This window comes from Dermacentor silvarum, chromosome 1 (assembly GCF_013339745.2).
Source record: "Dermacentor silvarum isolate Dsil-2018 chromosome 1, BIME_Dsil_1.4, whole genome shotgun sequence".
In the NCBI taxonomy this organism is placed as follows: domain Eukaryota; kingdom Metazoa; phylum Arthropoda; class Arachnida; order Ixodida; family Ixodidae; genus Dermacentor; species Dermacentor silvarum.
In genome coordinates, this window is record NC_051154.1 from 411235930 (window position 1) to 411261764 (window position 25835).

The following is a 25835-nucleotide window of genomic DNA, read 5'->3' on the forward strand; positions in this document are numbered from 1 at the left end:
TTTAGAAAGGGACTATCAACAGTTACACAATTAGTTGAAATTACACAGGACTTCGCAGCAGCTATTAACTCTGGCTTGCAAGTGGATGCAGTGTTCGTTGACTTTGCAAAAGCCTTTGATTCTGTCACACATCGTAAGTTAATTGAGAAGCTCAGTATAATTGGAATTAATTCAAACAATGTTTCCTGGATTGCAGCTTACCTCTCAGACTGTACTCAATACGTAGAAATAAAAAATGCCAAATCCAATAGCCTGGACATTTGCTCAGGTGTTCCACAGGGATCAGTATTAGGACCTACAGTTTTTCTAATTCATATAAATGACATTTTTTCCAGTGTCACTCCAAATGCTGTACTGAGACTGTTTGCAGATGACCGCGTTGTGTACACTGCGGTTCGTTCACAAGATGACCAAAATAATCCGCACTTAACGCTGACTAACAGTGATTCTTGGTGTAAAACTTGAGATATGAAAATAAATGTCAGTGAAACGTCATCTGTCACCATGAAAAGAAAAAAAAACGCCCATCTATTTTATTTACCTTTAATCACGATCTGCTGTGACGCGTAATAACGAAGTAAAATACTTGGGGGTAGCATTTACTGAAATATTGAGTTGGGAATCCCACATAGATAATATATGTACAAAAGCATTCCGACAACTTGGATTCAGCTGACGAAAATTGTCAGCTGCACACCCACATGTAAAACTAAACGCTTATAAGACTCTAGGAAGACCCATTCTTGAGTACAGCGCCATAGTTTGGAAACCCCATCAGTCATATCTGAAAACGAAACTTGAAGAATTCAAAGCCTAGCACTCCGTTTTATTTATTCCCGTTACTCCCGTTACGATAGCGTGACACTTCTCTGTAAAAGGGCTAGCATGTTAGAATGCCAACGACCGACTGCGTGCATGAAATTTCTTTTCCTGTTATATCATGCTTGTATCAGCATAACTAAGGATGTGTACCTGAAGCCAACTCACCACCACTCCAAAAGAATCAACCACGACATGTGCATACAACCATTTGCTGCTAGATGTGACGTATTTAAATTTTCATTTTTTCCCTCGATCCATAGAATTATGGAATAACCTGCGCCACCATATTATGAATGATGTGTCACTTGATGCTTTTGTTGCGAATGTTGAATATTTCTTTGAAGAGCAATTCCTTTTGTAAATCTGTTTGTAGCCACTGCTTTCATGATTATGAGTCTCATCTACTGATTGATTCTAGAGCTCTGTACTCTTTTGACTCGATTATTTATATAAGCTGTGTGTCTTTTAATTCATGTTTAGGAACACCAAACCTGTTGTTTCTACATATCGTTCATTCCACTCCTGTCAGAGCCTGAAAAAGGCTCATACTATTATGAAATAAATAAATAAATTAGACTAATACACTAATACTACTAGACCTATTAGACCAATAGGCCTAATACACCAATATATATAGTGAAATCTCGATGATACGAATCTCACGGGGTCACGAAAAATATTCGTATTAGCCGAAATTCGTATCATCGAAACACAATTAAAACTAGCTAAATTAAAGAGTCGGAGGTGAACTCACTCAGGCACGCGCACGTAAAAAGCATTTACAGTACAGATCACTTATAACGTCACTGTTTATAGCGCAGAACTGGCTACAACGCGGCCTTTTCTGACTCCCGTTTACCCTCCCATAGAACTCCATGTATACGCATACCGCTTACAGTGTAGCCGCGTGAGACGAAATACCGGTTATAATGCGGCTTCCACTGGAAAATCTCGCCGACAAGGGCGGTAGCGAGCACGTTTCTCAACAAGGTGTGCCCACTGACGGGAGAGGAGATCAACGAAGGTGATGCGGAGGACGAGCATGAGACTTGGAGCAGGAGTCCAAGGGCGATAAAATCGTCACCGCGCGCCGTATGTGCGAGTGAAAGCGCGCCTTTCGCGCGGGGGACGGGCGCCTTCACGCACGGTGAGCGAACGCACAGTGGAGTGCAAACGCGACTTCCGTCACGGCCGGGCGCGCCAGTCAAGCCCAGCCCTGCTTCCGTCGCGCGAAAGGCTGGAGGCTATGGGAGGGAAAGGAGGGGGGGGGGGGGGGCGACGCTGTGCTGCGGGGCACCAAATGCGCATCTTGCAACCGGGCGCAAGGGTAACTGGCGACGTAATCTCCCACCGAAAGGAGCAAGGCGGGAAGGCAGTGCAGGAGGCAGAGAGAAGGGAGGGGGGCGGCTTCTACTCTGCCAACAAATGCGCTCTTGTACTTTGTGCCTGTGCCGGCTGTCGGGGTTGTCGCGCGCACCGTATCTTGAACGCGATCTCCACACGGCTCTGACCTTTGTATGCGCTGTGCGTACACCGCTCAGTTTCCGTTGAAGCGATAGACCGCACGAGCCTTCGCTCGGTGCGGCGGCCGCGTGCAAAGGAAAAGCGCCACCGCGTCAAACTCTTTGCGCCCAGTCGCGGCCTCCGCGCTGTCCGGCGCCGCATCCGCGCCTCTGCACCAAAAGAGAAAGGGAGAAAGCGCGTGACTGCGCGCTGTTCTTTTTCGCGGCCGTCGGTGGGGTGGCGTTTATTCGTATCAACCGACGCGGGTCGAAAATCGATTCGTAACAACCGTTCTCTAGCACGTTGCAAAGTAATGGGGCTCAGCCGGGACCACAGAAAAATTCGTATCATCCGGAAATTCGTATTAGCTGTGATCGTATCATCGAGATTCCACTGTATCAGACCCTAATACACTAAAGACTATTAGTGTCAATAACCTCATCGGTTATTAGCTTTTGATTTAAAAGTAAGCATGTTGAGAATGCAGTAAGAATGTACTGCATTATTTTCCCCGAGACAGGTTTGACGAATTGGCGACAACACCTGCAACAATCACGTCTTACGCAATTGCTAGGACATGGCAGTGCTCACCCTATAGTTGATGGCAAACGTAGACACCTGCAGCGCCATGGATATGATGTACACAGTGCTGTTTAGGAGGGACGGCTTGAACTCGTCGTCCCGATCAGAAAATTTCTCAGGCCTGCATATGGGAAAGAGGGCATACATTTTTTCATGTTCCACAACGGCTCCCAGCTGAGTTGTGCAGATACACAGTTGCTTATTACAGTCCAACTTCGTTATAATGAAATGGCATCGAGCCCGAAAAAACCTTCATTGAATCCGATATTGAGCACACACCCAGATATCGTCAAAAACAGTCGAAATCTGGTCTATGCGAAAGAAATGCAACTGTGTGTCTCCGACAGGCCAGGATAAACTATAGAGCGTATTTTGATGGCCCACTAGCATCTTGCTGTGAAGATACAAAGCAAGGAAGTAACAAATATGCTACGTACGAGCACTCTATATCGCCGTGAATATGCAACCGTGCAATTGAAAACAGTAAAACCTCAATAATTCAACCCTCGTTAATTCAGAAGATCGGATAATTCTGACTCTCGTTAATTCAGACGTATATAGCCGCACATCGGTTAATTCGGACAACTTTTGGAGATCAGCGAGCGAGGATCGCCGCAAAAGAGCAAAAACGGCGCTAGCGTCCAACCAAAACGAAGCGGTGGAGTCCGCATCGCTATGGTCATCAGCGAAAATCGTATGTGAATGTAAGCAACACCAGGACGCTTCGTGCCATTCGTGCCTTTTAAGGCCTTTATTCTTGCGTTTGCTACTGCGCATAACACCTTGTTGGCCGTGCTGCGAAGGAAGTCGTGAGGCCTCGATCACCGCTGCGAGAGCCAATGAGTCACGAGATGACGAGAATTGCAACTTCCGCACTGCTTTTGTGTGAAACAGCAACAGGATTTGCTCATTCATTCCCTAAAGAAAAGCGTGTTGATGCAGTAAGCATTCCCTTATTGTTTTCTGGATACCATCAATAATTCGACATTCGGTTAATTCGGACATTTTTTTTGGTCTCGTGAAATCCGAATTAACAAGGTTTTACTGTATCACGCGGAATCGGCACATTGGCTTGCCGACTACGATCCAACGAGCCAAGCCACTAGCCATAATACACACTGTCATTTCAAGTTGATATCTTTGTCTCACAGTTGGAAGACTTTTCGAACATGGCGGGGACCGCATGTGGTTCCATACTCCGCTACTATGGCCATCGGTCTAGCCTGTGCATCTGATTTCACACTCCATCGCAGACAAGGTCTATGAGCACGAACATATTGACGGCGAGCTTCTCGCAATGGCTTGTCACCAGCCACTCTGCTGGCTGCACTAATTAGGCCGCCAGGCCGTACCAACATTGTTTCGTTGGGAGTCGGCAGCCAGAGTTGCAGTTTTGTGCCAGTCGATAGGAAGGCAACTTCGCTCATGGCCGTCGGGCTCACAGCATCGCACACGCGATTCATGCCCTAAAGATCATGCAGCTTCCGAAATTTCGGTTATTGGTATTTTAGTGCTACCGGTAGGTGGCGATGCAGCAGTAAAGTCCGAATAATTGAGCATCTGAAATTCGTTAGTTCAGGTGCGCCGATAGTGGGTGTACGAATTCGTCTATGCTAGGCCTAAGTTCTGCTGAATGACATCAACAACCGCTCAACCTCGATGAGGTCGGCTGGGAAGAGTGGTCGATCGTGCATTTCAACTTGGAAAGCTTTTTCCGACATGCTTTGAGCACTAATAAATATATACGAAAGTGCAGTTGCTCCGGCAATAGTGTTATCGGCGTGACATTTTCGCTCTACGGTCGATCACACGAAGACCGGTCATTCATGACTGTCAGAAGACTAGTTTTATTGGCATTGTTGGCTTGAATGCCTGTCACACTATGACAACTCGACGTCATCGACCACGTCATTGTTGTTGTTGTCCTAGCATGACAAAATGTATCTCGGTGACACTTTCTGACGAGTCGGTCGATCGTTGCTGTCATGTGGGCATCGGTGTCATGTGGGCCTATAGTGTGACTTGGCCTTTCCCGAATGAAACAGCTTGCAGCGCAAAATTCAGGAAAAGATGTTGCACCATAATAAGGCCTGCGCAATGAAATTATGATGTAAAGCATGGCCCAACTGCATGGCACAGACACATGTCACGCTCGCTCTGGCCAGTGCGTTCTGTCATCAATGCGGGATTTTCAAAAAGTCCCGAGTTTGATAATTATTTTACTGTAGATGTCGCCACTGTTTAGTTGGCGTGCCACCAGTTCTTGGCACCTCCTCCGTACAGGATTCCCTGTACAGTAAAATCTCGGTGATATGAATCTTGCGAGGTCGTGTGAAATATTCGTATCACCCAACGTATCACCCAACATTCGTATCATCAAAATATACACAAAATCAAGAAAGAATTAATTAATTTTTATTAGAAAAAATTCCTATTGGGGGGGGGGGGTGTCGATATGTTCCTCGCTGCTGCATTTTCCCGGCTGCTACGTCACGTTTTCGCAGTCTCAACCTGAATCCCATTGACTTCCATGCATTAAGTTCCCCTTCATACGTCGCCAATCTGTAATGTTCCTGCATCTTATGTTGCGTTTGAATGTGGCGGTCACGTAAATTTAGTGGTGCAGCCAGCGTGTACCTTGTAGCAAGTGACCGGTGGGTTGCAACAAGCGACCGGCACGTTGCAGATACGGTGCGGCCGGGCGGGCGCTGTATCTTCAAAGCAATTTGCGACGTGCGCAAAGTGTGCGCCTGCACGGGCCACATCTTCAAAATGATCTGCGACCTTGACAGAGTGCGCCTAGTGCCGGATAGCTTAGCATGCGCTGTGCTTTTGACGTTTTGTTTCGCGTTGAAGCGAGAGATGGCACGAAGGTGAATTCACATGCTGCTGCTGCTGCCGCACTTCCTTACTCCAGCGTTTTGACAGCAAGTTCCCGCGGTCATCAAGCAAGATCTGTTCATGTTTACCTGTGCACGTGTGACACCGTGCTTGTTAATTTATTTCGTAAGCGAATGTTTAGAAGCTTATACAGCCGATAAAACTACTATCCTCAGTTCGTACATCTGCCTACTAATTTGCTATCGCAATCGTTGCTTCACCCTTCGGACAAAATTGCGAATTTTTTATAAATATTTTTTTTCACGTTCCCTTGAAAAAAAAAAAAACCCGCAAAGCTTGCACTAGGCCGCGCAAAGCTCGAGACACAGCGAAGCTGGCTGATCAATTGCGGCATAACCTAAGAGATACCTGACATAACCAAGCTCAATTCAGGCATAGCCAAGGCCGAACCTAGCTGCTACCAAGTTCAACCTCAACATAGCCAAGTTCAACTTAGCTACTACCAGGAGACGCAATCGATCGGGCGGCTTCGTTGTGTCTCGAGCTTTGCGCAGCTTAGTGCAAGCTTTGCGTCCCCATTATGACGACAGAAGAGAAGTGAAATTGCATGCTGGAATGACTAGCGGCCACGCAGCCAGCTGTGGAAGAAGACGACAAACACAGGAGAAGTGGCACGAGCGTGTGCTGAGCACGAGTACGAGCGTTAAACCGAGGGGCGCCAATGAGCCAGCTGCGGAAGACGACGATGCTTGAGCCAATGCTGATGATGATAGTTTCGTGAAACGTGCACTTTTTATGGCTGGCTTAAATAGCTTTGCTGTTAAAACGTATAAACAGGTTTCTACTATCTGTGTGCGTTTTCTTCTTGCCCAAATCATCAACGATCGGCTTCTGGAAGGTGAAAAAGCGCGCGCACGTGTTCTCACGAATGTTTTCGCACGCCACTGAACGTCTCGGCACGTCAAGTGCAGGGAGCGTTTTGGCCGTCGTGGCTGCTGCTATGGTCGTCATGGCTGCAGCGGTCCTCGTCGTCTTTCTCGCTGGTCAAAGCATCAGGCTGTGATGTGGTCTGGTCTGCTCATTGGGGGGACCAATAAGAGATTGCGCAGCCGCGTGACGTAGCCAGTTGCTTGGAGACTATGGATCCCGCCCAGATCCCGCTGTGCCAGTTTATCTGTGCCAGTCGTCCCGCTGGCTCGGCCGCTGCCGCTGTTGCTCACGCGTTCGTATGACCCGCAGCAGCGTGGCAATGCATTTGGAACAGCTGATGTTTTTTGTATTGTGAGCAATGTATTTCGGCTGGGGAATGTTATGAATTTGTATCACACCAAAATTCGTACCAACCATGATCGTATCGCCGGGGTTTTACTGTATATACAGTAGAACCCCGCTGTTACGTTCCCGGGTGCTGCGTTTTCCCGGCTGTTACGTCGTTTTCGGCCGGTCCCGGCACAGCTCCCATAGAACCCAATGCATTGGTAACCCCGCTGTTACGTCGCAACTGTGGGACCGTTCCCGCATCATACGTTGCGAACTGCCACACCGCGCCGGCCCGAGCGGCCCTTTTGACTTTTCATGTCGCTTGGCTTGGTTGCTTGACGATGGCATTGGCCGCCCAAAGTGCTGGGGGCGAAATTTATTACGTATTTTCGGTTTCCGCCAGCAAAAGTATGGCCTTTGATATCCGCTTTTGCTATCTAAAGATGACAGGGGCGTAGCCAGAAATTTTTTTCGGGGGGGGGGGGGGGGGGTTCATCGGCCCGACCGGAAGGGGGGGGGGGGGGGGCAAGCGTCTGCTTTCCACTACGTGACGTGATCGATAATAAGTATCGGTAGTTTAAGCACACTCTATGCATGTATATCAAAGACATGGGACCCCCCCCCCCCTCGCGTGTGTGTGTGGCACTGTGTGCTTGTGAAGAAATTAAGTAAAAAGTAATGTAAGCTCAGTAAAATACAGTAAGTACGACAGGTACAGTGGGCGTTTGGAGCAACCGTCTCTCATCGCGCCACTGAATGGACCAGTCTTCGAAAACGCATCATTGAGACGACCCGCCCGATCGGAGAAGACATCATTAATTGTTAATCTCCGTTAAGCGTAAATGGCGTCGTCCTCGTCGGGGCGAAGTGCGTTTCACAGGTCAAGGACGGCTATACATGTGAAAATGCACGTGTTACCAGGCTATACCTACTCCCATAGCAATAGCTTGTTCGCTGCATCTTTGCGCTAGAAAACTTAAATACGCGCAAAAACGAGTAATGCTTTTTTTTTTTTTTTTTTTTTTTTTTTTTTTTACGAAGCTTTCGTCGCCTTGCATTTCCTGCGGCAAGTGCATGGGCCGCTGTGTCTTCCGCTGTGTGCGAGCGTGCAGCCGTAATTTGCCTTTACATCAACATATTCAGAATTGTACAGAATATTTCACCGCACTGCATAGTTATGGCATGTGTACGCATTTTAAGTAGTGCGTGCGAGTCATTTCTGCTTCACTTAGGCCGGTGCAAACAGGAAGTGGCCTTGTACCTCACAGAATCCCGACTGATTGGTGTACTAGTGATGCAGGAATGAACTCCGGTCTTGTTCAGTGCATAGTGCACATAATCAATTTCTCAGGACGCGTGAACTCCGACGAGAACTGTCAGCGCCTGCAACAAGAGTTTACTTACGCTGTACTGCGCACAGCAGTAATCCATGCTTGTCGGCTGTCTGTTTCGTGCATTCTGTTGCGAGTCGGTGGAATTTCACTGCTGGCATCAACCCTTTCGTGTGTACATTGCTGGTTTGGGATTCCACAACACAACAGCAACTACCAGCCTTTCGTAATTGCTGGTTTGGGATTCAGCAACACAACAGGGGCCGTATTCTGAAACGTTCGCCTAGGCGAAATTTCTTTTTTCGCTTTCAGGCGTGCGCTGATTGGCTGTTTTAGTAAAATTGGATGAGCTGATTGGGTGGTTGAGCCCGACGTCATTCAATTTTGCTCAACCAGCCAATCAGCGCGCACGCCTGAAAGCGAAAAAAGAAATTTCGCCTAGGCGAACGTTTCAGAATACGGCCCCAGTAACTACCAGCCTTCCGTAGGGGCGCAATCGCAAACGAGAGACGTTTTGCGCTGCAGACTATGGCTACGTTCACATTTGGGAAGCGGCAAGCGGGTGGAGAGGCCAAAGCGGCCGGAAAATTTTTTCCGCGCATGTCCAAGTTCAAATTTGTTTTGCTATACCACCGCGGCCGCGCTGCCGCTTTCGTCCACATCCATCTAGTCTGCGTACGTTTGTCGGCGTGGTGGCACTCATTATCGCATTATTTCGAGCGGTATGTTCATTCACTGACCCACCCGTCATCAAAAGTGATCATCTTGCGCAATTTCGCGTGTCATCTGCGACCTTCGGTAAGTTCCTCGTTGGCGTTCTGTAATTCTCCTCACACGGGCGCGGTAGCGCTGTGTCACAGGTTGCTGCCTATAGGCGTGATTATATTTCTTTAATAGCTTTTATTTACAAGTTGTAATAACCTTTCATCATTTCGTATTATTTTCGGCGCCTCTAGGGCACGAAAGCGGCAACGGGAACACCAAAGCTAAAACCCGGGCTGGCCCTTGTGTTGAGGCTCGCCGAAGCCTGCGCGTCCTACGTGAGACCTACGCTCCCAATCTATCGTCGCGACGAGAAAAGCACCCCGCGACTTCTGCAACATACCGCACGCGTGCGAGGAGAATTATGGAGCGCTAACGAGGAATCTGCCTAACTATTGTCTGCCGTGGAAGTGGAAGAAGAAATGGCTTTTATACTTCTACCTACTTGTTTTCTAGAAATGGACAATAAATAAACGGAAGACAAGAAAACCTCGGAAACGGCAGTGGTGGGTTCGCCTGGCTTTGCAAAAGTGTAAGAAGTTGGGTCACGCCAAGGCTTCGTTGCCGCATCTCCTGTCGCGCGACGTTGAATACTATCATCGCGAGTATTGCTGACAGTACTTTTGAGTGCCACTCTTGTCGTTGAGCAAGGGGTGGTTCTTGATCGCGTCGATCAGCATTACAGCCTACACTTTTGGTGCCATGTTCAATGTTACGACCGGAAGTTTACATGCTAGTGTAGCTTCCGGTCGAGCAGAACGACTTTCCGCCGCGTTTCCGCTTCGCCATGGCGAAAAAATCGGTCCGAGACCAATTTGGCTCGCCGCCTGTTTTTCTGTCTGTTTTGCCGCCTAGGCGGGCGGATTTTTGCAAGATTTTGCCGCTTCCGAGAGCTTCGAGACCAAGTTCCTACGCGAACGCGGCCTAACCGGCACCTGAAGGGAAGCGGCGGAAATGTATACCGGAAATTTCGACCACCTGGGGACTTTAACGTGCACCTAAATCTAAGTAAACGGGCCTCGAGCATTTTCGCCTTCATCTATTGTTGCTTCATTTGTTGCGCATTTGTTGCGCATTTGTTGTTTCAGAATGCGGCCGCCACATTCGCGCCCAAAACCTCACAGAGTGTCAAGGCCTTGACAAACACCGTGACAGTTTTTTTCCATATGCAGACATGATTTGCTGTAAATTACCAACCCAAACGGAACCGCCCAGCAATGAAAGTGTGAAAGTAGCACCGGTTTCTTGAAATATGGCAGCGCGAAGCGACGAGAGAAAAGGGTGGGTTAGTGTGGGGGGGGGGTGCAAAAAATTTCGGGGGGGGGGGGGGTTGAACCCCCCCCCCCCCCTTGGCTACGCCACTGAAAGATGATGCCTATGACGCGTTGCGGCCCTAAAATTAGTTTTGGCTCATAGATGTTCCGTATAAAGTCCAAGGGCGATAACGCCGTCGCCGCGCGCCGTATACTTTCTTTCGCGCGCGAGACGCAGTCGTCGGCTCCCCTCGCAAGCTTTCACTCGCACATACAGCATACGGCGCGCGGCGACGTATGCTGTATGTGCGAGTGAAAGCTTGCGAGGGAAGCCACGCGGCCGTATGCTGAATGTGCGAGTGAAAGGTTGCGAGGGGAGCCGACGACCGCGTCTCGCGCGCGAAAGAAAAGCAGAGAGGAAGCACGCCTCCTTCCGTTGCGCTCGAGGCACCAGCGAGGGAGGGGGGAGCGGGCAGCGTTGTGCTCTGACATCATACTGCGCGGCGGCGCGCGCGCGGTCCCGCGGGCCGTATCTTGAAAGCGATCTGCGTGGGGGCAGATTCTACGCAGTGTAGGTGCGTCGGCGGCTCGTGGCTTTGTGCGTGCTGCGTGTTCTCAGCGCTCAGTTTGGGTTGAAGCGATAGACAACAGCACGAAGGTCACTTCGCTCGCTTCTGCAGCGACGCCTAACTGTGCGTGTCCGCGCTCATCGAGTGTGATGTGTTCATGTTTGCCTGTGGGCGCTGACACCATGTTTGTTAATTAGTTAATAACCGAATGTTTACAAGTTTATACAGACGATAAAACTACTATTCTTTGTATAGCTAATCGCAATCGATACTTCGGCTGTCGGACGAAACTACTTTTGGTCGCACGTAAGAATTAAAATAATATTGTGTGCAGTTCAACACTACTCCCATTTCTCAATTTTTCCTGTTTCCTGGCTCTTGCGTTTCCCGGCTCTTACGTTATTTTTTTACGGTCCCGTGAAAAACGTAACAGCGAGGTTCTACTGTATTTACCTTCGACTGAAGCAGCGGCACTTGTTTGTTTGGGATAGAAAGTGCCGGGCATCAGTCCTTGTGTTTGTCTTTGGGACACACCCACAACATAGTGTCAGGAGTGAGGTCCCGTCTCTAACCCTTCGAAGCCAACGGTGTCAGTGAGACCAGCAACGTCAGCGGCAGATCTGAGACCAACACTGTTGGCGGCGATGCGATGGCCAGCGAGCAGCCTAATGGCAAATGGCTTGGCTTCAACTTGCAGCCACCTGCACCATTCGACTTCACACATCCAGCAAGCTGGGAGATGCGGCGAACCCACTACGATGACTTATGTCGCAGTTTCTGGAGTCAGCCAGGCGTCGGAGGATGTACGGGTTCCCTCACTTCTGTATTGCATGTTCCCCGAAGCTCGTCTGATCCTCGATGCATTCTTGTTTGGTGAACAATCATTCCCCTCTGACGATGCGGTCATTGCTTGCTTCACTGCCCACTTCGTCAACTCGCACTCTACCAAGCAAGCCAAGCTCAGCTTCATCCGCGTTCTTGCCGTCGGGATGCCCGCCAAGGCAACGTTTGTTGACATATAACAGTTTGCAACTACATCGCGCCGTTTAAGTTGACTCGGGAGCCGAAATGTCCATGGCTCCAAGCGACTTCCCTAGGCTGCCAACACAAGTCAACATGGTGTAGAAACCGTTTACAGGAGGCCAATCACTATGTGTGCTCGGCTCGTATTTGGCACAACTTTGATGGCAAGAAAAAACTAGTACTCAGCGCCTTTATGTTGTCCCTCACCGTGCTTCTCCTAGGTTTACCGACATTGCAAGCTTTTCAAGGTTTTCCTCTTTGGGAGCTGCACATGTTGCCTCCTCGAATACAGGCTGAAAACAATGCAATACATACCAGTTGAGGATGCCTACACATGCCTGGAAAGCTCTTAGCAACGGCAGACACTCTGTCACACATCTCCCTGAAGCCATCTTTCCCCTGGACACGGTAGAACGATTAGCAACGCAAGCAGTGTCCCGCTCATCAGAAGTCCTACCCCTGAACCTAAGGAAACTGCAACAGGGACAAGACTTGGATGGCAAGTCTTGGATGGCAAGTAGCGCTGTGTCCGCGTCGTCCATCCGTGCCTCGTCCCTTTTCATGCGTATAAGACATGAAATACCAACTCGCCCAATCTTACGCTCTTTCAAGTGCAAAAAATTTATCACTTTTTGCCAGCGCGGATGACCGCAGAAATCCAAGATGCCATTAAATATAACAAAATATGCCTCAGTGGAATATGAGCCTTCTGTCTGCAATAATCTTCTACTATCAAGAGTGCCTGCATTGTTATCTCGTTTGCACTCCAGCCAGCAGTACTGACACTGCTACACGAAGGACACCAAGGCATCAACAGGAGTAAGGCTCTGGCTTGTGAGTCTGTTTGGTGGCCTGGTATACCAGCAGACCACTGTTGTCACCGACTGCGAACAATGCGCCCCCACCGAAGTCAACCGGGCAAGACCTCTGGTTCACTACCAGGACACCCCTGGGAACTTCTCAGCTTGGACTTGTTCCTCTACAAGGGTCAAACATTCACCCTCGTGGTCAACTACTACTCTAGGTTCCCAGAAGTAATTATCGCTTGAGGAGTATGGCGGCACAAGCCATCATCCCTGATGAGGTCAGGTCGGACAATGGCCCCCCCCATTTCCATGGTGAGATTTTGCAACATTTGCAACGGTATATGGCTTTGACCACCTAACCAGCAGCCCACACTACGCACAGTCAAATGGTGGGGCCGAGAGAATGACTCAGAATACAAAAGATCTGTTCCGCAAAGGAAAAAAGTATAACTTGGCCTTGTTGAGTTATTGAGATGCTCCAGGAGTTAGTGGTTTCAACTACGCACCAGACTCCCCAAGAGGGACGGGCAGTTACGTCCAAATTGGCCAGTCAGAGGGAAGGCAGCATATAAAGAGGCGAACTACAAGCTTACGCAGACCGGCGACTTTAATAGGCGCCACCGAGCAGCAAATGTGCCACCGTTACAAACAGGCCAAAGTTTTGCGTGCTACAGGACAGAGTACAGTCTTGAGCTCGGTTCAAAGGCCACGATGCTACATTGTTGAAATACAGCGAGGCGGCATCCTGCAGCATAATGGTGCCACTTGTTGTTCCTGGAAGAGCAGCAGACAAGAGTCGACACAGCATCCGGTTGCTGTCTGGGAACCAGTCTGCCAGCACAGCAGAGTCATGAGGCACCCGGGGACAGTCCTCGACTGATAGTAATCAAGTTGTGTGAACACATAGTGGCCAACAGGTTGTTCCCCAGGACCACCTAAATATATTATTGTTTTCCGGTCTCTCCCCTCTTCCATTTTCTTTAAAGGCGGAGATGTGGAGGTTTCCACTGTATATATTTGCCTTTCAATAAAGGGGCGGCACTTGTTTGTTTGTGGTGAAAAGTGCCGGGCATCAGTCCTTGTGTTTGTCTTGCGACACACCCACAACATTGAGCGCCTGTGTCGTGTCACCAATGAGTGACAAAACATGAAATTGATGCATCCCTGCCTATCGCTCACTACAATTCCATCAAAGTGGCAAATCCCCCAGCTCAAGAAATACGTTCAATTTAAACACTTGCTTTGGCTTTCCAGAAGCACCTCTGGTGCATTCTTTTACCTATGGTCATTCTTGTGCATCAATGGTCTTTTTGGATTAGAAATTTAGGCATCAACATCTCTTCCCCTCTCACTCAAGTGAAGTCTGGCGTTTAAGGGGACTGTTCTTAGCCCTTCGTTATTTTTATAAACAACCATCCTTCTGAACTCACGTCATTTATCCAGATTTTTGGCAACAATTGTATAATCTATTGCAAAATCGTTTCACCATCAGATCATGCTGCTGTCCAGCAATCACTCTTTTTGGTTAGTCTTCAAATACAGAAAAATGTAACAAGCCAAATGACCTTTACTCAAAAGCAATAAATTGATACATCCCCGTGGTGGCAGTCATGTTAGATACACTTTATCTTGCAAGTACTTCAGGGTCCACGTCTTACCTAACCTTTTTTTGTCATTAATTGACAACAGCCTCTTATGCTAAATGAGCTAAAGTGCTATCTTTACAGCCTATCACCAAACATGTCCAAAATTCGAGTATGCACTGTATCATGCTAAACCAGCTCGCCTAAACCACACTTAATCACTTCAACAAGCAATTTTTCTGTAATTAATTGAGAGACAACTATAGAGGGTGCCAAATGCTGCAACTAAAAGTATAACAGAGAGCTCAGAAGTTACCACAGCACAAGTATCAACAAAATAAATTACATCCACACAGCCAATGTGATTCAACTCATCCCGCTCACCGAGGTGGTGATCGTGCAGTAGCCTCCTGGACGAGGTAGACAAGGCTGGCAAAGTGCACTGCAAACTGGAGTAGCACTGTCAGCAGGGTGTACGCGTTGAAGATGTTGGGCAATGGACGCTCGTGGGAAAGGACCTTCAGAGGCTGCACAAGAAAAGAAAGGTAATGCCTGCTCTACTACCTAGACAGCAATCTGAAAGGGCAGTGGTAGGATATGGTGTGGCTAGTAATCAACGTGGGAAGGCACATAGCACATTTGATTTGACTACACCTACTCAAGTGGTTCTATTGCGATGCTGTGAGAGTGCGGTGACTATTCAGAAAGTCCAAGTGTCATGCCAACACTAATGTTGAATAACCAAGATGAATAGAACAGTGCAAGCATTGTCAATTGCTCGGCATGTTTGGCACATCCTTATGGTTGCAGTGTCTTCTTTCATCGCCTCAGCGTTTCTTGGGCTGCCTCGAAAGCTGCTCCATGTGAATCAAGAATCGTTTTGCTTTTGTACTGCGCACGTACACACAAGGTCAGGCTCTGCGACAGCCGGCATTTGCTGGGACATGGCAACGTCTGGTCGCTGGTACTGGAACAGAAGCGTGACCAACTGCAGGGGTGCCAAAAAGGAAAAGCAGCTTTTGACACACGCCCTGACAGCACGGGCAACAGTGAGAGGCAGGAAGAAAGGTCCAATAGAAGCTTCCGATGACTAAATAATTTTGCTTGCCTGCTACTTTACAAGCGCAGGCGTTTCATTGTTTTAAAATTGAGCCACTAGCATTGTGGACAGCAAGAGCATTAAGCTGAAATGCCATTGATACAAAGCCACAAGCTCGCTGCAAGTCGTCTGCTCGAAGCTCAGCTGCTGCACTTTGGCTGCACCTCCTCGAGTGGAAAACAGCTGTGAACTCGCAGAGAACTGGGTGCGCACTCCCGCAAAATAGGTGAAGGTGCGCCATGCACCAGAAAAATACAAAAGTGCCGCACTCCTTGAACTAATAGTGCAGAAAGTGTATCCAAATTGAAGAAACCTATGGCGATGGCCACACAAATAAAACTATCTAGCAATTCATAGCAAGTCTTCTTACACTTTTCATTTGTTACATTTGTGCTCGGTTCAATTCTAACAAAGAAAATGAAAATGTACAAAACTGCCTGAAACTGCCACAATTTAACCGCATGAACAAACCACCTTCTGTATCATGCATATCTAGAAGTACAGTAGAATCTCGATGATACGAATCTCACGGGGTCACGAAAAAAATTCGTATTAGCCGAAATTCGTATCATCGAAACACAATTAAAACTGGCTAAATTAAAGAGTCGGAAGTAAACTCACTCAGGCACATGCACGTAAAAACCATTTACTTATAACGTAACTTTGTAGTGCAGAACTGGCTACAACGCGGCCTTTTCCGACTCCCATTTACCCTCCCATAGAACTCCATGTATATGCATACCGCTTACAGTACAGCCGCGTGAGACGAAATACCGGTTATAATACGGCTTCCGCGGGAAAATCTCGCCGACATGGGCGGTAGCGAGCACGCTTCTCAACGAGCTGCGCCCACCGATGGGAGAGATCAACGAGGGCGATGCAAAGGAGGAGCATGAGACGTGGAGCATGAGTCCGAGGACGATAAAATTGTCACCGCGCGGTATGTGCGAGTGAAAGCGCGCCTTTCGCGCAGTTGATGAGTCCAAGGGCGATAAGATCATCGTCACGCACAGTATGTGCGAGCGAAAGCGCGCCTTTCGCGCAGGGGACGCGCGCCTTCACAGAGAGAGAACGTAAAGCGGAGAGCAAACGCGAGTCACACGAAAGGCCGTGGGGGTATGGGAGGGAAGGAGGGGGCGGGGGGGAAGGCGACGCTGTGCTGCGGCACCAAATGTGTATCTTGCAACCGAGCACAAGGGCAACTGGTGACGCAATCTCCCACGCGAAAGGAGCAAAGCAGGAAGGCAGCGCCGGAGGGAGGGAAGGGCGGCTTCTACTATGCCAACAAATGCGTTCTTATATTTTGCGCCTGTGCCGGCTGTCGGTGTTGTTGTGCACACCGTATCTTGAAAGCCATCTCCACACGGCTCTGACTTTCGTATGCGCTGTGCTTACGCCGCTCAGTTTCCATTGAAGCGATAGACCGCACGAAGTTTCGCTCGCTGCGGCGGCTGCGCTTCCCCAGGCCTGCGTGGGGAACAGCACAAAAGCAAGAAAAGGGCCACCACTTCAAACTCTTCGCGCCCAGTCGCGGCCTCCGCGCTGTCCGGCGCCGCGTCCGCGCCTCCGCACTAAAAGAGAAAGGGAGAAAACGGATGACTGCGCGCTGTTCTCTTTCGCGGCCGTTGGGGTGGCGGCGTTTATTCGTATCAACCGACGCGGGTCGAAAATCGATTCGTAACAAGCGTTCTCTAGCACGTTGCAAAGTAATGGGGCTCGGCCGGGACCACAGAAAACTTCGTACCATCCGGAAATTCATATTAGCCGTGATCGTATTATGAGCTGTGATCGTACCGTGAGCGCGCAGTCACGCGCATTTTCCCTTTCTCTTTTGGTGCAGAGGCGCGGACGCGACGCCAGACAGCGCGGAAGTCGCGACTGGGCACGAAGAGTTTGAAGCGGTGGCGCTTTTGTTGCTTTTCTTTTTGTCTCTTCGCTCGCTGCGGCGGCCGCGCTACTGTGCTTCCCACGTGCTACCGCCGCAGCAAGCGAAGGTTCGTGCGGTCTATCACTTCAACGGAAACTGAGCGGCGTAAGCACAGCGCATACAAAGGTCAGAGCCATGTGGAGATCGCTTTCAAGATACGGTGCGCGCGACAACACCGACAGCCGGCACAGGCGCAAAGTACAAGAACGCATTTGTTGGCAGAGTAGAAGCCGCCCCCCCCCCCCTCCCTCCCTCCCGCGCTACCTTCCCGCTTTGCTCCTTTCGCGTGGGGACATTTCGTTGCCAGTTACCCTTGCCCTCGGTTGCAAGATATGCATTTGACGCCCCAGCACAGCGTCGCCCCCCCTCCCTCCCATACCCCCACGGCCTTTCGCGCAACAGAAGTCGCGTTTACTCTCTGCTGTGTGTTCGCTGCCCGTGAAGGCGCATGTCCTTTCACTCGCACATGCGCGCGGTAACGACTTTATCGTCCTTGGACTCGTGCTCCACATCTCAGGCTCCTCCTCTGCATCGCATTCGTTGATCTCCTCTCCCATCGGTGGGTGCACCTGATGCTCGCTACCGCCCTTGTCGGCGAGATTTTCCCGCTGAAGCCGCAATTTCGTCTCACGCGGCTGCACTGTAAGCGGTATGCGTATACATGGAGTTCTATGGGAGGGTAAACAGGAGTCGGAAAAGGCCGCGTTGTAGCCAGTTCTGCACTATAAACGGTTATGTTATAAGTGGTCTATACTGTAAATGCTTTTTACGTATGTGTGCCTGAGTGAGTTCACCTCTCGACTCTTTAATTTAGCTAGTTTTAATTGTGTTTCGATGATACAAATTTCGACTAATACGAATTTTTTTCGTGACCCCGTGAGATTCGTATCATCGAGATTCCACTGTACAATCAGAGGCATGCATATAAAAAAGAGAAACAGTGAAACTAGCCACTATTTTTTTACAATACATTAGATTAAGGCGTAAATCACTGCTGCAACAATGTCATTTCATTATTCCGTGCATGTAAACATTTTCTGCTAAATGCCAAGTCCACACTAAAAGGAAATCATCACAGCAATTGGCTGACAGAAATTCTGGCTAGGCAGCATCCCTCATAATGTGGCACATGTGTTGATCAGCCTTTTGACAACTTAATTGGAAATGAGAATAACCAACTAAGGACAGCAGCCATGCTTGCCAGTGTGACCTTTAAAAAAGAGCAGGCAGAGATTAAGTGCACATTATTTTGCAATGCTTGTGATGCCAAAAAAGACAGCCAAGTTCTTGAAATGGTTCGCAACAGAGATGTACTGCTCATAACAATCAGATCCTTTGGCATGATTAGCTCTTCTACAGCAGACTCAAGAATTCGATCCCGCTCAAAGGTCCCGGCCGGCGCTCATGCATTTCTATGGGCCCAAACTTTCCTTATATCGATCCTAAAATTGGTCTTTGCCAGATAATTCAAAATTGAACAGTCAGCTTAAATTTGCCGACCCCCTTTTAGTGGTAGCATCTGTCTCAATGGATCTTTGAGGAGGGTGAATGCGTTGAACACACGTAAAAATCTATCATCAAAAACACCCATTTTCGGCCTACCCTAGGAATCAATAAACATAGCTCACAATGTCCGATTACGGTATCTGCCCGATTCTAATGAGCACCTGTTTCTTTTTTTTTCCCTTTTTTTAGGAAATTGGGCCAACAATTTCCTGCGGGGTGCAATCAGACACTAAACCAAAACTGCCTTCTCGGCATTTGTGGGCTTTACCGTGTAGCACAGATGTATTGCAATGAAGCTGACTTAAAAAAAAAAAAAACGTACAGCAAACCTGATTTTAGGAAATTGGCCGCCATGGTGCAATACTTATACCTTGCTAAAAAATCGGGTACACGTTCGAAGTCTACTTCGTTTAGGAGCTTTCGTCTCATTTCTACGTTTGCGTTTTACTTTGGAGACATAAATAGTGGGTATCCATTTGATTCAGGGGAAAGTTAGAATCAGGAAAATACAGCCAAATGAATCAGCGGCGTGTTCTGACATTTTTCTGCATCTTGTTTAATTCAACTTGTTGAATAATTCGATAAATTTTGGCGGTCGCATCAGGGTCAAAATAACAGAAGTCGACAGGATTGGACTTATGCAAAAATGCATGCACAATGATTCCAATTTACAATAATATTCTTTAAACTCCAGGAATATACCTTAACATTGTTTTGGGGCGCTAGATGGCACATAGGAAACGGAGGACACACACGAAGTGCCAACTACCAACTGATTTAATGCTGGAAGAAACAGAGCATAGCACAATTTTTGTGCTCGCACAACATAGGACAAATGATGTGACAGTGATGACTATATACGAGGTGTGTGCAAAAAGAAACCGAACTTTTGAAATAGCGCCAACCGGCAGAGGGAGCGCGCTGCGGATACTGAGCGCATTAGCGGCAGGTTTAGACAACAAACTGCCATTTGCCGCCTTTCGCTCTGACCGTTAGTTGGCGAGCTACAGCCACTGAAGTGAGCACATTAACAAGCTGTTCTTCGGATTGGTGCCAAAGTGACACTGAAGCAATTGGAAGAACAGCGTGGGGGTGTGAAGTTCTCCTACAAACTTGGGAAAGCTTTCACAGAGACATTTCAGTTGCTTAGCCAAGCACACAGAGAGGACTGTATGAGTCCCACGCAGTGCTATGATTGGTTCACGCGTTTAGAAGACGGAAGAATATCGGTCGGTGACGATCCCAAGCTTGGACGACCTTCCACATCCACAGATGATGAACACGTCGAGAGAGTTCGAACTTTGATTCATGGAAATCGTGGCATGACTGTTCGAGAAGTCGCTGACGAAGTGGGTATCATGTCATGAAATTTTGAGTGACAAAGTTGGGATGCGTCGTGTCAGTGCAAAATTCGTGCCGCGTTTGTTCACTGACGAACAAAAGCAGACCCGTGTTGAAATCAGCCAGGAACTACTCGCCGCTGCCCATGATGATGAAAACTTTCTTAAGAACATCATAACAGTTTTCTAAAGTTTGTAGCAAAACTTCACACACACATGCTGTTCTTCCAATTCCTTCATTGTCACTTTGGCATCAATCCGAAGAACAGCTTGTTCATGTGCTCACTTAAGCGGCTGTAGCTCGCCAACTAACGATCAGATCGAAACGCGGCAAATGGCAGTTTATTGTCCAAACCTGCCGCTACATGCGCTCAGTAGCCGCAGCGCGCTCCCTCTGCCGGTTGGCGCGCTATTTCAAAAATTCGGTTTCTTTTTGCATACACCACGTACATTGCTACATCTTTCCCTCAAAGAGGAGCATCTCTGATGAATACAGTCAATGCTCTAAATTACAAAGTTGTACTTGGAGTGATAAAAAATTTTGTTAATTCGAGGTTAATGTTTCCGCAGTAAAAATAATTTCATGTATTCCCAGAACATTCCTGTTGGATAGTATCTTGTAATTAAGCCCTTGTGAACAAGTTGCAAGAAGGTTGGGCCATAATAGCACAGTTATGCGCGATAGCGCGTGTGGTGCAGGTTGTACCGAGAGCAATGTATTGGCATGTCTCACAGCATCCAAGATTTGTGCGTGTTGTATCGCACAGCACCAAAGTTTTGGACACCATGGCTGAGTGTGCTTAGTGCTCACAGTCATCATCAGATGGCGCCCAAAAATTAATAACGAAAGTGTAAAAAGGTACCCCTATTCGTCCAGAGAAAAAAATAAATATTGCACAGCTTCACCAGAAAGACGGGCGCGCATTGATGGTGACAGCCGAGAGACAGCTACATGAAGTAAGGTTTTATCAGCGTCATGCACGCTCAGGCAAACATGAACAGGTCTGACTCGATCATCATGAACACTCGCTGACAACGCGAGCGAACGCTCTGCACCGTGTCTCAGAAACTTGAGATCTACGCGACCACTAACACTAGATGTGCGGCGTGCGAACCCCATGCGCATCAAAGCACCAACCATCTTAGCTAGCCCTTGCCACAGACTACCTCCAAGATATGGCGCGTGCCAGGGGCGGATCCAGGTTTTTTCTGAGGGGGGGGGGTCAGCTTCTGTCAATAATGATGATGATGATGATGGTAGCCTTGCTTATTTACCGAAATTCACCGTTTCTGCTCACGATACACCCACGTTTTATACGTCTAGAGCTACACCTGTAGCCCACCGTGGTGGCTCAGTCAGCTCAGGCGTTGCGCTGCTGAGCACGAGATTGCGAGATCGAATCCCGGCCGTGGCGGCCGCATTTCTATTAGAGCACTGCACGGGCCGATTTTTGCGGCCCGGGCCCGGTAATAATCTACGTTACCCGCCCGGCCCGGCCCGCCACCCCTTTACCTTAAGGGGGGACGCGGCTTTCGCATCGCGAAAAATGGCTAAAAAATCGATTTTTTGAAAATCACATTTTCAGTTTCTGTAACTCTTATTCTATCTGATTCCGAAATATCATCACTGAAAACCAAGTAGAAGTGCTCTAAAAAAATTGTTGTATCAGCCAAGGTGCCGAAAAATTCCGCGGAAATCGCGAAAAAACGGCGTTTTTCAAGCCACGATATCTTCGGAACGGCGCAGCCGAGCGCCGCCATCTTGGTCTCGTTAGAAAGCGCATTTCTCCGTCTTCAAATCTGCCGCTTCAGCTATCTCCTCCATACAGAAACAAGCACACAAAAAGCAAATGATTGAAGGTCGTGCCGGAGCCACCGATTGGCCGCGCCCGCCATGTGACTCCAGCGCGGTTCGCCATTGGTTCGGTGCTCGCTCCGTGATGGCGTCGTCTGCTCCGCTTGTTGCGGTGTCCTCGCGAGCTCCGGACAGTTTCCGTAATTTCGACGAGTGTTAAAGCGGGCGCTACGTGGACATAGCAGTAGTGTGGCCGATCCCGTTTTTTTTGGACGTCTCAGACCCGCGGCTTAGCATTCCGAGCATCGGTGACGCGGACTTCGCGACCGAGCTTCGGGCACGGAATGCTCGGACACGCGGCTAAGCCTCTCGCGCGTAGGCGTCTCCGACTCGGCGATGAAGCACATCGCGCGCGGACTTCTCGGATCCTTGCCTAAGCATTTCGTGCGTTGGCGCCTCCGACTGCGCGACTAAGCAAATCGAGCGTCGACTTCTCGAGCCCGCGGCTACGCATTTCGCGCGTCGGCACATCGCTCAACAAGTGTCGACTCCTCGGACCCGCGGCTACGCACTTGGCGCGTCGGCACCGCGAGCGTCGACTCCTCGAGGCCGCGGCTAGGCATTTCGCGCGTCGGCACCTCGGACTGTGCGACTAAGCTAATCGAGGATCGACTCCTCGAGCCCGCGGCTAGGCATTTCGCGCGTCGGCACATCGCTCATCGAGTGTCGACTCGGACCTGCGACTAGGCACTTCGCGCGTCGGCACCTCGAGCGTCGACTCCTCGAGCCCGTGGCTAGGCATTTCGCGTGTCGGCACATCGCTCATGGAGTGTCGACACCTCGAGCGTCTATTGCTCGGACCCTCGGCTAGGCATTTCGCGCGTCGGCACCTCGGACTGCGCGATTGAGCTTACCGAGCGTTTGGACCCGCGACCAGGCATTTCGCGCATCGGCACCTCGGACTGCGCGACTAAGCTCGTCGAGCGTCTATTCCGCGGACCCGCGACCAGGCATTTCGCACATCGGCACCTCGGATCGACCCGCGACTTAGCACATCGCGCGCCGACTCTGTTATCGTAATGCCACGATATCTAGTAATAATACCTATCATACCACCCCTTCATAAAGAGAACCTCATCATGAGCTCTGTTCACTAGGCCACTTAGGCTGGCACAGACACCTGGCTGCAGAAGTGAGGCATGATACAAAAAGTAGAGGCTGGAAAGCACCTAGCAGCTGCATTGCTGCCTATCTATCAGTGGCTCTCCTAACCTCCATAGCCATTGTCAATGGAAGATGATTCAGAAGGCTGCTGAGAGCCTTCATTCAGTAACATGGTCGATTCTACCTTTTGAAAAGAAAACAATGCCTCACTGACTGCACTATAGGCTGCTATCAATGGGGCAGTCTGCAGATACAACCCTAGAACTACTGTATATTTTATTATATATTAATATATATAATATATTATATATATTACGCTCACATAGTTCTGCACCTCACTTGGTTTGAAACCCAGGCACCATGCTCTTTGTAGAGCAGCAGTAAAGAATGCCATACAAACATGAAAAAGGCAGAACGAAGGCTCAGCAGACCAGAGGCCACATGTCCAAGAAGCCCCACGTCACAAAACACATCAAAGATTACAACTTTGGTGCGTTTTAGAGAACTGAAGAGAAGGTGCAACTTTGAGAGCCGTTTTCTCAAAACTGTTTTTTCGCCTTTCTGCTCAGTTTCTGGAGCTGATTTCTTCGTTACCGTTTAGCCTATTTTGATTCTGTTTTTTTTGTCACGTTCCTTGGACTACAGTGCAGGTCGAGACAGTCTCGCATTTTTATCTTGACATTTTATAAATTTATGGCCTGGCTATTCGTTCATCCCGGAAGTGTGCTTGGTGAGAAGGTAACTTGCAAAATGACTATCTAAAAAATTTGTGTTGCGAAAAAAAAAAAGTAAGACTGTCACGACCTTCAGCACGCATTGAGCTATGCAGTCGATACTCAACGAGCCTTCCATCATGTTTTTTAAGCTCTCCAGGCCCTCCAGAAAGTTCAAGAGAGAAAAATTCTGCTCAATAAAATGTTCTCAAGGTATCACTCTGAAACTTTTATGGAAGTATCAGGGAGACATTCTAAACATTTGTGCCAATTTTCATCAAAATCCATGAAGAAATCAGGAAGTTGATTTTCAAAGCCACGTCCCCCCTTAAGCCCGAGCCCGGCCCGAGCCTGGCTCGAAACCGACCCGAACCCGGCCCGAGACCGAAAAATACATGTTTTTCAGAGTTGAGAAGCCCGACAATAACTCGCAGAAAGCCCGAGCCCGGCCCGGGCCCGCGTCAAAAAACCCGAGCCCGGCCCGGGCCCGGGTCAAAAAGCACCCGCCGTGCCCGAGCCAGGCCCGAGTCCGTGAAAAAACTGCTCTACCCGGCCCGGCCCGGGCTTTCGGGTAAGCCCGAGCACGTGCAGTGCTCTAATTTCTATGGAGGCGAAATGCAAAAACGCCCGTGTTCTTGCGTTGTAGTGCACGTTAAAGAGCCCCAGGTGGCCAAAATTAATCCGGAGCATTCCACTACGGCGTGCCTCATAATTAGAACTGGTTTTGGCACGTAAAACCCCAGAAAGAGGAAGAAGACCTGTAGCGAAGCCAGGTATCGGTTTCTCCGAGCTTAAAGGAAAAGGACGTTACCCAATACAGTAAAAGCTCGATGATACGATCACGGCTAATACGAATTTCCGGATGATACGAATTTTTCTGTGGTCCCAGCCGAGCCCCATTACTTTGCAACGTGCTAGAGAACGGTTGTTACGAATCGATTTTCGGCCTGCGTCGGTTAATACGAATAAACGCCGCCCTACTGACGGCCGCGAAAGAGAACAGCGCGCAGTCACGCGCTTTCTCCCATTATCTTTTGGTGCGGAGGCGCGGACGCGGCGCCGGACAGCGCGGACTCCGCGACTGGGCGCGAAGAGTTTGAAGCGGTGGCGCTTTTGTACTTTTCCTCCTTTTCGGCGGCCGCCCATCGGACGGAGTGGCTGCTGTGCTTCGGGCCGCGTTCTTTGTGTTTGCGACATTTTACCTAGTCGCAGCGAGCTATGTCTACCGAGATAGAAGGACATTAGAGACTTTTTCTTCAAGAAATAAATGCTTTTTACGTACATGTGCCTGAGTGAGTTCACCTCTGACTCTTTAATTTAGCTACAGTCGAGTCTCGTTAATTCGAACACGCTTATTTCGAACATACCGCGCACCGACAATGCTCTTAGCAGCGCGCCAAATCACGCGGCGGCGCCTCCGACCGGCATTGCTCCGACACCGCCATAGAGCAAAAGCTCAGGAGAGACCCCTTAATGCCGCGCGCGAAGGAACGGGGGAAAAAAATAAAAAAGAACCCGTGGCGGAAATTTCACCCTCTCTCAAATTGCAAGGTCGCCGTTTCTGCATCGCGCCGGAACAAGCGTGAACGTGCCAACTAGAGTGTTCTAGACAACCGTATTCTAGCAAACACTAGTGCCGACGTCTCAGCCACGCGGATAAAATGGCAGTGAACCCTTCTCTATTTTCTAGTCACATGTTGACCTTGCACGCTGCGGCAGCAGCGCAGAGGGAAGCAGCGGCGGAGGCGCAGTTGGGCCAACGAAACTGCTCACGCCTGCAAACGCTCGCTTCCCGATAACGGCAGAAAACGAAACTTCAGGGAGCGGCTAAAATAAGCTGGCGCCTGCACGGCGGCGGGCGCGCACGGAGATGTGAGAGAGCTACGAGGGAGTTGAGAGGGAGGGCGAGGGGAGCCACCGAAGCGACGGAGTTGACGCGGCCAAATCCGCTTTCCT

The 25835-nt window shown here is 49.1% G+C and overlaps 1 protein-coding gene across 1 annotated transcript in view; it reads right to left on the reverse strand.

The window, feature by feature from the left end:
• The window catches only part of LOC119447187 (endoplasmic reticulum transmembrane helix translocase), a 265907-nt gene that overhangs the window by 12115 nt on the left and 227957 nt on the right, over positions 1–25835 (reverse strand). The window contains exons 21-22 of the mRNA XM_049663732.1: positions 14720–14862; positions 2917–3028 (exon numbers count right to left, since the gene is read on the reverse strand). Of these exons, the coding sequence (XP_049519689.1) occupies positions 2917–3028; positions 14720–14862 (255 nt within the window). The remainder of the gene's footprint in view (positions 1–2916; positions 3029–14719; positions 14863–25835) is intronic.